Raw genomic sequence first — 12,508 nt, forward strand, 5'->3', positions numbered from 1 at the left:
TTTTGGTTTTTCGAGACAGGGTTTCTCTGTATAGCTCTGACTGTCCTGGAACTCACTTTGTAGACCAGGCTGGCCTCGAACTCAGAAATTCGCCTGTCTCTGCCTCCTAAATGCTGGGATTAAAGGCGTGCGCCACCACCGCCTGGCCCATGGCAACTCTTATGAAAACAACATTTAATTGGAGCTAGCTTACAGGTTTAGAGGTTTGGTCCATTCTCATCAAGGCAGGTGCATGGCAGTATCCAGGCAAGCATGGTACAACAGGTGCTGAGAGTTCTACATCTTTATCCAAACAAGAAAAGACTCACTTCCAAGCAGCTAGGAAGAGGGTCTTAAAGCCTACGCCCACAGTTACACACCTCCACATAGTACCACTCCTTGGGCCAAACATTCAAACCACTACATCAGGCTCGGTGGCCTAAGCCTATCATCCCAGTATTCAGAGGCTAAAAGAAGAACTAAAGTCAAGGCCAGTCGGGATACATACCATAACTCTGCCTCCTATATTAAAAAAATAAGGCTTTATGCTTCCAAAATTCTTGACAATTTACCTTTTTTATAATGTAGAAAATTCTTACACTTCACATGATAAAAAAAAAGTAATAAACTATACAAACTGTAATTTTCATCATTTCATTCAATTCTTAAGCAGAGAAGGAGATGAATTACAAAGTGAGAGATGGGGCCAGGAAGACGATGCTTATCAAATAAGTACAGACCAAAGTTTGGATCATCAGAAACCATGTAAAAGCAAAGCTAACCTGGAAGCCACTTTGGCAACCACACAGGCGACAGAGAGAGGCAGTCTCCAGAACAAGCTGGTTGGCTAGTCTAGTCCATCAGGGAGCTAGCTCCAGGTTCAACTGCAAGAAGACCTTACCTCAGTAACTAAACGTGGAAAGTGAGAGGATCAAACAAGACATCAACTCTGGGCCTGCATACTTGCACACACATGTATGAAAACAGTCACATGTGCATGCATACACGCACTGTGTATACAGAAATGCACATATACTATACAAAAAAAATTAAATAAACAGTAACTTAGGGGACAGAGTTCTACATCTTTAGCCAAACAAGAAAAGACTCACTTCCAGGCAGCTAGGAAGAGGGTCTTAAAGCCTACGCCCACAGTTACAAAGTTAAACTTAGGGGAGCCTGAGCATGGTGGGATAAGCTGCTAATCCTAACAGCTTCTTCTTCTGGGAAGCTGCAGAAGTTAGATCTATATGAATATATGCCTGGTCTCTGTATGAATACAAAGAGTTCCAAGTTGAGCCAAGACAAAATCTCAGAAATATAATAATTGTAATATTTTTAATGTAGGAAAATACTGTTTAGTTCTGGTGATGATGTATTTAAAAAACAAAAACAAAAACAAAAACTCAAAGGCATGAGAAGGGTTTGTTTCTTTCTTTTTCTGATGGTGGGAAGAATAAGATCTTGCCAATACAGGTGTTACCAGGCCTACACAACAATCTCTTTTCGCTTGGCCAAACCTTTAAAAGACATTGATTCACATTCAGAATCTGCATGACTACTCTCTTGTTAAAACTGGTAAGAACAAGAGCTGGGTAAAACAAGAGCTCTGAACAAAAGGAATTAGAACAGCTTTTTACACACACACACACACACACACACACACACACACACACACACACACACACACCTGTGCTCCCAACTCCAGACTTCTTTGTACAACTTTCTTCTTGGTCTCCTGGGCTCTCTAACACTCACACCATGAACATATGTAGGCAGAATTAAGGCGTTCATCTGCCTATTCAGAGATTTCTGTGGCAGTAATGCAAAGAAGATATTTCAAATTTACAGGCAACAAATGCTACTTCATTAGCTGATGACTCTTCTTCTCTTCCTGTTTAAGTAATAAATCCCTCTGGTAGCATCTGAGATAGGTTCACACTAGTTAGCCCAGGCTGGACTGGAATTTATTCTCCTCCAGCCTCAGTTTGGTATTGGGATTACAGACTTGCATTGCCTCAACTAATTCTCGAATGCCACTGTAGCTGGCAATTTACTTCATTATCTTTAATCCTAATCTCCCTCTACCTATTTTAGTTTCTCTCAAGGCAGGACTACATTAGATCAAGAAGAATCAGTTGGGTTTTTCTAACTACCCTTATCTTAAGAATTGAAAGGACCTCACCAAGATTCATACTTAATTCTTCTGCTAAATAAAAAAATATTTTATATATCTTTAAAATGTTAGAAATACAAAATTAATAAGCCATTAACAATTATTTTCCTCCAGTTTTAAGGTATGACTGTCAAATAAAGGTGACATGATACACAGCATCATATTTGCTGTACCTATGAATTGTGGCATAATTAAATTAAACTAACCAATATTACACCCCATAAATATATTTGAGATCTATTTACTCAGTCACTTTCAAGAATCCAATCAACACATTGATATATAATCATGATGTTATGCTAAAGAACTACAGAAGTTAATCTAAGACTCAAACTGCTACACTGACACTTTCCCTTTGTCTAGCTGTTAGACAATCTGCTTCTCAACCTGTGGGTTGTGACCCTTTTGGGATCAGATTCCTGCATATCAGATATTTACATTACAACTCATAACAGTAATAAAATTACAGTTCTCAAGTAGCAATAAAATAATATCCTGGTTGGGGATCACCACACCATGAGGGCTGCAGCATTAGGAAGGTTGAGAATCACTGCTAGCATCTCTCCATTCTCTAGTCCCTGCAGTTCTTTGACAGTCTATAGCCTGTAAGCCTGTCTATAAAGGAAAATATTTTAAACACCTATACCAGCACGTATATTTTGTATTCTTATAAACTGGTTTATACTACTATAATTACATAGATACTGTACAAATGTACATAATCAAAATGGTTGAAAGAAAGAATTAAAACATAATTAGTTTATGCTATTGATTTCCTTTATAAATTGTGGCATTTGCCCACATATCCCTGGAAATATGATCAGCATACATTGGTGGTCTGAATGGCTGAAAGCTTATTTAACAATAAAAGCTTTTATCACATAGCTTAACCACTGACATCTGTTCCTAGTAGAGCCTTCCTTACATATTATTCCTATTCAAGCCTGCCTTTCAAATTCTTGAAGCTCTTATAAAGACCTTATTTAACTTTTTTTTTTTCAGTGTTGGGGATTAAACCTAGAACCTTACATATGCTAGACTAGGGCTCTACTGCTGAGCCATACTCCTAGCATATCTAAGCAATCCTTAATTTTGGGTAGTATTCATTAACTCATGAATTCAAAGGCTAAACTATAGCTATGTAAGTCAACTAGCTAACTCTTAATGGTAAGATTTGAGCCTAACCAAGGTAAAAATCTTATGTACCTATTTTATGTGTATATGCATAGCTCTAGTTTTGTATGAACATGAACATATAAGATTCCAAGTAAAATACAGCAAATGCCTTATTGACACTGATGAGCCAGTGAATATATTACAAAGAATCCTCGAACAGACTAAAGACTAAATTAAGCATCCTTTTTTAATATAACAAAAAAAAAAAAAAAACAAGTTTATATAGTTCCCTCTACAGCAAAACAAAGAAAACATAGTAAACACTTTGCCCAAGTACAAAAAATGCAGTGGGCACTAGTATTTACAAAAACTGACAATTTCAAAGAAACTTCAATATCAAAGTCAAACAGCCAAGCATTGCTTCCGTCTGTTGTACAACAGCGCCACCAGGTGGTGGTTTATGCAATCTTCAATCAAGCACCTTGCATATAGGAACTTGAGGCAATCCAATGCATCGGCTAATACCTCTAAAATCAGAAATAAAACTCCAAAGTTTTATCTAATGATAATATTGTCTATTCTGCCTTCATCCTTATGAGCAATACAAAACAAACTAATCACTTTTCTATTTAACAACTTTTCAAATGTTTTAAAATAACAATAAACCTCTGAACTCTTATTAACCTAAATATCCAAACAACTTTCTCAAGTGTAGTATAATTTCATTAACATTACAACTCTAAAGATGTAATGCAAACATAAATTTTAACTTAATTTTTAAGTTACAATAATTTGTAAGCTACACATTAACCCCAAGACATAAATAATTTAAATACAGATCTGCATTTTAATATTGCTGAATGTTCTCATAAATAAGTCTGTAGGAAAATTAACTTATTACACAATAGTATAAATGGATTTTAAAATTTAAAAATGTTTCCTACACATTACCTTCAGCAAACAGAAATTTCCGTTTTTCAATCTATAGCACAAATGACCCATATTTTAAATTTAAATATACCATAACTATTTTAAAAGCAGCTCTAAGTCTTTTCGACAGTACAATCACTGATATTCTGGCAAACCTTAAGGTCCCAAGCGCACAACAAGCTTATACAAGAGTGGTTTAATTTTATTAACATGTGCATACTCATGTACACATACACACAGTTTTGGTAAAAAAAAAAAAACTATAACTGATATTGCTCATATAACTAACCTCTGTTTGAAAATGAATGATTTCTAACACAAGAGTTTTAATTTTGTTACCATTCCAATCAATCAAACAATATTATGCTCGCATTTAAATAATATTTTCATAGTAAAAGTAGATCTTTAATTATTCAGATCAGTATGATAAAGGTTAGTATATGAATTCAATATTCATCCTTAGTACTGCTAGTTTCAAACATGGTATTTCCCATCAGTACTTTACAAAAAAACATCACCTTAACTGACAGTGGACACCTGAGTCCTCCCTGGATAACTACTCAAGTCATACTTGAGCCTTTTACAAACTGAAAAAAACGAATTGAAAGCAAATTTAAATAACACATCTGTTCCATATAGAAATAATAGGTCATAATAAGATTCATACTGAAAGAACAAACAGAAAATTCAGTGCTGCTTTATATTTTGGCCTACTGAACTGTAGAACTATTGTGAGCAGAATGGCTGTTACAGAAACAATATTACATTTTCAGACTTTTGCAAATTACAAATAGAAAATAATTTGTTCATTTAGAATTTACCTGAAAGGTATTCTGCATAAATAAAACTTCCAGATAATTCATTCTCATCTTACTAGGCAGCAAAGAATTTTATATTTTACTTAAGAACATTTTCTTAAACAAACCAAAAACAAAAACAAAAACAAACAAACAAAACAAAACAAAAACTTTATTTCTGTTTTTTTAAGAGGTGTGGAACTGGATTGATTCAATGGTAGACCACTTGCCTAGCATCAGGAATTCCTTCTTGAGTTCCATCCTCATCCATGGGAAAACAATACTAACAGCAACATCAAAACCCCCCTGAAAATGTAACCATTTCCTACAGGTTAGTTATAATCGGAGACAAACAGCTTACACAGCAGTCCTTTTAGGCTCTAACCTCACTTTTCTTATGTCTGCCTATTGACAACACTGTATTTCCCATGCTTATGTAGGAAACTCAGTGTAGTCTACAGACTCCTAAATACAAAACGCATACATGCTCTAACATATGGCTACTTGGGTCTTTTCTCTTCCTCTTGGCTTTTCCATAGCTGGTTTTTAAATGATTAAAGTTACTATACAAAACTTAAAAACAAAACGGGCTATTGATCCTGCAATGGAGTCTTTAAGAACTCTATATTTCTGAACATGGAGCCACAAATCATCTCCCCTTAGAAAATTAGTCATAGTGTAAATTGTGCAGTGCAGTTTCTGGCTTCTTTTCTACTGGAATCAGAATCAACCTGCCTCATTCTAGCCTTTTCTATTCTTCATACAACATTATTTTCCCCTAGATGATCTAATAGCATACTCACATACACTGTTCAGTCAATATTAAGAACTTTAGGAACAAAGGAAAGTGATAAAGGCAGACTGAGTGTGGTAGTTATATGCCTACTCACAACACTCCTGAGGCAGAGGCAAGAGAATCACAAGTTCAAAGCCAGCCTGGCTACAAAATGGGACTGTCTCAAAATAAAAAGAAAAACAAAAAAGCCACAATCGCACTATGGTCTAATTATATGTGAAATGTAGAGATGGTTAGATGATAATAATTATACTAACTGAAAACAATGTGGTTATGACTTGTATTTCTATGACAAAGAAATGCTGATGAACCAAATCTGTTTCTTATGTGAGGATACTCAGTAGTCACAGCACAAATATATAATTTTCTCTGGCAACTTAAGAGCCTAATACAAGAGAATTTCTAAAAAGCATTGGAGAATTTCCAACAGCATCAAGAATATTAATAAACATGATTGCATTTAAAAAATCTAAATTAAATATACATGTATGTTAAATATATGTAAAAAAACTACAAAATTATGTATTTTCTACTTTGTTACATCAATTATCAGTAACGAGAAGCTTCAGTACTTCTGCTTCTCTCTACTAGAAAGTTCCTACAGCTCAAGTTTTACAAAAATTTTCTTAAGTCATCATTTTACAAATAGAAAAAAAAAGATGACATTTGAACAATAAAAAAAATATTACTTCCAATTTTTCCTAGTAAAGATGAGAATTTTTAAAGCATTTAAATAATCAGCCCCATTGATCTATATGGCTTAAGTAAATATTACTACTTTATATATACTAGATGGTTTATGTCAAACTGACTTAAATAATTAAAGAATTTCTTCTCTAAGGAAGAAAGAAAATAAGGAAAAATATCTTCTCACAGGGATTAGGGGTAGTTATCTTACAAAGTTATCATCTTTGTTGCACATATAACCCAAAGGTACCCTCTGTTTTGCAACCTAAAACACATAATAGAAATGACGGAAATGAAACTATTCAAGATAGTAAAACCTTCTGGAGGCACCTGTAACCAATCACACAACACTCAGGTCACCAAGTAGCTAGGAAGATCATGGACAAATACAGCACTCCATTTCCCTCTCTGTAAAACAGGGTGAACTTTCAGACTGGAAATTTACCATTGGTAAAAGCTATATAAAATTAAGTATTTGATCCATACCTTGTTTTGATTCCAAACCTTCTGGATGTTTGTTCTCTCTCAGGGATGAAGTAGAATCTACACAGGTATCTTGCCTAAGCAATAAAAATAGAAACTTTTAAAATAGTATTCAATCATTTAATGTCCAAGTTCTTAGAATTATGTTAGGTGCCAGGGAGACACAATGAATTCAAAACCACAGGGTATAATTTAATACTAGGGAAACTCAGAACCATGTAAACATGTGTCAGAAGAAGCAATTATAAACTGGTACTTAATTTATACAATGTACTTCTTTGTAAAATCAAGGGGAAAACCTAGGGGAACTTGGAGGCAATTTTTTTTCCCCCAAAACTCAGCAGGGTAGCTGATGGAAGAAATCACAACTCACAGCAGTATCCAGTAATTTTTCAGTTTTCACAGTTAAATGTAATGGGCATTTTAACATTCAAATTACTTTATATTCATCTAATTTCATACCTCAAATGCTTTGATGTGTATTATATATGGAAAATATATTTGATATGTAATATACATATGTAATCAATGTAAATAGATTAAATGTAAGAGCGTGCAAGAAGTTTCACTGCCCAACCCGCAGCAGAGCTGCATACAGTGCTATACCATCTCAGTGCTGATGGGACAAACACCTTTCAACCTTCAAGATGAAATTGGTGTATATTCAAGTGAGATAAGCAATGACCTTCTCAAATCAGATAACTATTTCCCTTTGAGAATTTTATCCTCTCCTAAAAGAAGTACTACAGGAACCATTTGGGAAATGTTGCTAGTCACTAACACATTTCATTCACTTAACAGTAGCAAGTTTTTCAAGTAACCTAAGAATAAAATTACAAATATTTCTTTGCCAAGTTTATTCTTTATAATCAAGTACTTAGCAAGTATATGTTTATTTTGTATTTTAAAAAATCACTAATACAAACCCAAATTCACGGACTATAAAATCATGTCTTTGGAGCCAGGCATGGTGACGCAATCAGTAACTCTACCACACAGAAAAAGGAAACAGAAATAGCAACATCTTAAGAAATTCATTTGGCTTTGGTACTACCAATAATTTCTGTGGGATTTGTAGTTGCCCTGACTCTAATTTTTAATATTTATTTGCTATCTAACGTCACCTACTCAGATTTTATTCTTTTATTTCACTACAATGACTGGCCTGTCCCAAGAAGGATATCAAAACATTCTCCTCGGTAACCCAGAGACAAAATACAGAACTTTGCTTGGAATATTGTTAAAATGTTCTGCCTCAAGCATTCCAGAAAACTCAGATAGTATATACTCCAAACACAGATCAACATTAAAGAAAACATTTGCTTTTGTGTCCTCAAATGGCATATAACTCTTTATCTACTACATGCATGTACCTAAACTCACAAAATTTAACCAAACTATGACAGTCTGTAAATTTTTGTGCTGATATCAGTTAAATTTAATTAATATTAATGTACCCCAAATTATCAGCAACAAAAGACAATATAGTATCACTAAGAAAAGGCATGTAAGTCATATATCATACTCCAAAGACAACACAACAAAATCTGTGCAATCTAGCTGAGAATGTGTAGTCTCTATTATGACGAAGCATCAAACAAAACCATCACTAAGCTGAGTTCAATGTCACTATTAGGAAATCCAAAAGGCTATGGAAATATTTCATGTCAGAGGAATCTAAAAAGCCATGACAATTATATGTAACAACTGACCTGACTGGAGAGGGAGTAAAGAACTGAACTGAATCAAAAGGGAAACTAAAATACTGATGGTAAAACTGGATAAAGGCCTTTTGTGAAAGTTAAATTTCCTGAAATTGATACTTGTGGTTATAGAAAGGCCATGTCTGTTCTTTTGAAAACACAATGTAGCATTTAGGGATAATGTGTCATCATAATATAACTTAAGCCTCAAATGTTCACTCATACACAACATACTGCACAGGTAGGTAAAGATGAAAAATGGTATAGCAGGTAAAGTTCTTGCCAGCCAACCCTGACACCCTGAGTATCCCTGGAAGCCTTGTAAACAGGAGAGGAGAGACTTGTTCTCTGACGTCCTCATGTGCGCAGGCATAGACTCATCATGCATATATGTGTGTGTGTGTGTGTGTGTGTGTGTGTGTGTGTGTGTGTGTATCTATATACACACACACACACACACATACATACATACATGCTGTGTAACAGGATCAAATGCTAATAAGAAGTAAACCTAGATATATGCAATAAAGATTTCTCCTTTTCTAGTCTGATTTTTTACAATGTATTAAGTCTTAAATTACTTCCAAATAACATGTTTAAGTAAAACTGCAATAAAAAACGGATCAAAGCCCCTTAAATATCCTTCAAATAAGACTCTATAAAGATTATCTACTGTTATAAACAATTTATTTGCATGCATAAAATTCTACTTTAAGTTAGGTTTGATCAGGCTGTTGAAGTCACAAAACAGAATTTCTTTAAGTAGGTACAGCATGCCATCTTGTGGCAGAAAAATGAAAAGACACTTTTTTTTTAAGCGTCCAAAAGTAGCTCTGAATGATTTAAAATTTAAAAATCACTATTAAGCAGGAGATGGAGATACACACCTGTAAAAAAACCCAGTTCTCAAATAGGCAGGGACAGGAAGATCTCCAAAAATTTGAGGTCAGCCTGAACTACAGAGGGAGACCTTGTCTAAAAATAAACAAGCAAATAAAATTAATACAAATAAAAATACTAGAAAAGTCCTCTAAGATGTATATTTCACAACTAAAATTGCCAAATAGCTTTAGTATTTTACACAACTTAAAAATTGACATTAAAAAGTAGAGAACGCAAGAATATTTACAAAACCATAATAAAAATCTAAGAAAACTACTACATGCATGTGTGTTTCTCTTTCTACTTTTATGCTGGGGGTGGGGAGGTCTGAGTCTACTTTAAGATGATAAAACATGTGAGTTACCCAAACTAGGAAAGAATTTTTAAAAATAAACTTCCATTTACGATTAAAACATGTGTTTGTATTACACACTTTAAAACTGAGAATATTAAACAACTAGAGGGCGAGGCGAGTCTAAGGGAGAGCACATGGCGAAGCCAGTTTGGACTAAGAATCCTACAGTCATCCCTGAACTCTAATGAAAACTATTTAAGAACAAGCTCAACTTTACTTTTACTTTTCTAATTCCCTTCTAAACCTGCATTCTCGTTCTTTAACAGCTTAATTTATGATCAATGGCCTTCTACTTGTAGCCCTAACTGTAAGTTCTCAAACTAATGTAAGCACAACTGCCTCTCATGTGACACTACTCTATTTTTTCTTACAACTCAATTTTTTTAAATGACCTTAACAACTGAGGTAATTTATGGAATTTAATCAAGAAAAACCACGTGTTAATTAACAAAAGCTTAAAACATATTTCTCTCTCTCTCTCTCTCTCTCTCTCTCTCTCTCTCTCTCTCTCTCTCTCTCTCTCTGTGTGTGTGTGTGTGTGTGTGTGTGTGTGTGCGCGCGCGCATGTGCTCATGGAGGCCAGAAGATGGTATCTGATCCCCTTAGCTAGTTACCGGAAATTGGGACCAGCTAACATGGGTGCTAGGAACTCAATTCAGTCCTCTGCAAGAGCAGCAAGTATCCTTGACGCCTGAGCCAGCTCTCCAGCCCTTAAATATATATATTTCTAAGGGGAGAGGAAGAGTAATCAATTTCTTATGCAAATATAAAGTGTCAGAAAATTCTTTCAACAAAAAGATAAATAGGACAAAGATAGTCTGATTTTTCTTGCATGGTAAAGGTCAACTGGCAAAAATCAGGTAAACTGGAAAAACAAAGGGTACAGTGTTGGATTTTCTCCACACTCCTCAGTATAAAAGAACAAAGGAAATTTAATGGAGAAAGGACAGTCTTTGACTGTTAGTAAGTTAGACAGCTTGCACATTATCTTACTCCATTTTTATAACATGTACAAATAGTACTTCTGACTGAAAACAGACCCAAATGTCTAAATATGTAAATCTTAGGAATACACAGAAAATTTTCTGGTTTATGCTAGGATAAGCAAAGATGTTACCAAAGCCCAGACCTAGAGCTGTCAGATGACTCAGCAGACCTGACAGCCTGAGTTCAGGGCCTGGATCATGCAAAAGTAGAGAACAGACTTTCCAGGGTTGTGCCAACCTTCACCCATGAACCATGGCCCATGTACCTATACTTACACACATACAACAAATAAAATAATTTTAAAACATGCCTAAAAATTAAAATAATGCTAAGTTAGATCTCATCAAAATTTAATACTTCTATTTTTCCAAAAACACTAGACAATGGAAAGCCAAACAACAGACTGGAAAAAATATTTGCATACACATATCAGAAAAAGAACATATATCCAAGCAAGGTAGTTGGAATGTGCCAGCAATGCCAGGTATTTTGAAAACTGATGCAAGAGAATTTTTAAGGCCCCAGAGTTGACCCCAGCCTGGACAACTTAGTGAATATTGTCCACAACAAACTTCAACTTCAATCTAGAATACAGAAGAATCACACTGTGGTTTGAATGTAAGATTTCTCTTACAGGCTCGTGTGTTTGAACACGTGGTCCCCAGTTGATGATAGTGTTTAGGAAGGTTATAGAACTTCTAAGAGAAGGAATCTTACAGAGGAAGTACATCACTGGAGGTGCACTTTGAAATTTTATAGGTTGGCCACATTTCATGTCCCCTCTTAGCTTCTAAGATAACAATAGAGAGACCAGACTTCTGCTCCAGTTGTTATGTGTCCCATGCCATAATGAACTGGAACCATTCAGGAACTTGCAGCAAAAAACAAAAGTTTTCTCCCTTAAGTAGCTTTTGTTGTGGTAACAAAAGAGCAACTAAGATAAACTATAAAATCATAATAGGCTCCACTATGTTCATAGAAGCCTTATTTATAATAGCCAGAAACTGGAAAGAACCCAGATGTCCCTCAACAGAGGAATGGATAGAGAATATGTGGCACCCTCACACAATGAAGTACTACTCAGCTATTTAAAAATAAATTACTTCATAAAATTCACAAGCAAAGGATGGAACTAGAATATATCATCCTGAGTGAGGTAATCCAGAGACAAAAGAAAACACATGGTATATACTCACTGATAAGTGCATATTAAGCAAAAAGCTCAGAATACGCATAATACAACTTACAGACCATGGTGAAGCTACGAAGAAAGAAGACCAAAGTGTGGATGCTTCAGTCCTACTTAGAAGGGGGAACAAGGGCTGGTGAGATGGCTCAGTGGATAAGAGTACCTGACTGCTCTTCCAAAGGTGCAGAGTTCAAATCCCAGCAACCACAAGGTGGCTCACAATCATCCTTAACAAGATCTGACTCCCTCTTCTGGAGTGTCTGAAGACAGCTACAGTGTACTTACATAAAATAAATAAATAAAAAAGAAGAAGAAGAAGAAGAAGAAGAAGAAGAAGAAGAAGAAGAAAGAAGAAGGAAGAAGAAGAAGAAGAAGAAGAAGAAGAAGAAGAAGAAGAAGAAGAAGAAGAAGAAGAAGAAGAAGAAGAA

At 35.0% G+C, this 12,508-nt stretch overlaps 1 protein-coding gene across 1 annotated transcript in view; it reads right to left on the reverse strand.

Annotated features, from left to right (window-relative positions):
* Nucleotides 1-12,508, reverse strand: part of Caap1 (caspase activity and apoptosis inhibitor 1) — a 55,735-nt gene that overhangs the window by 14,221 nt on the left and 29,006 nt on the right. Inside the window, exon 5 of the mRNA XM_021200436.1 lies at nucleotides 6,968-7,041. Within this exon, the coding sequence (XP_021056095.1) occupies nucleotides 6,968-7,041 (74 nt within the window). The remainder of the gene's footprint in view (nucleotides 1-6,967; nucleotides 7,042-12,508) is intronic.

The sequence above is a fragment of the Mus pahari genome, chromosome 6, assembly GCF_900095145.1.
Source record: "Mus pahari chromosome 6, PAHARI_EIJ_v1.1, whole genome shotgun sequence".
Classification (NCBI taxonomy): Eukaryota; Metazoa; Chordata; class Mammalia; order Rodentia; family Muridae; genus Mus; species Mus pahari.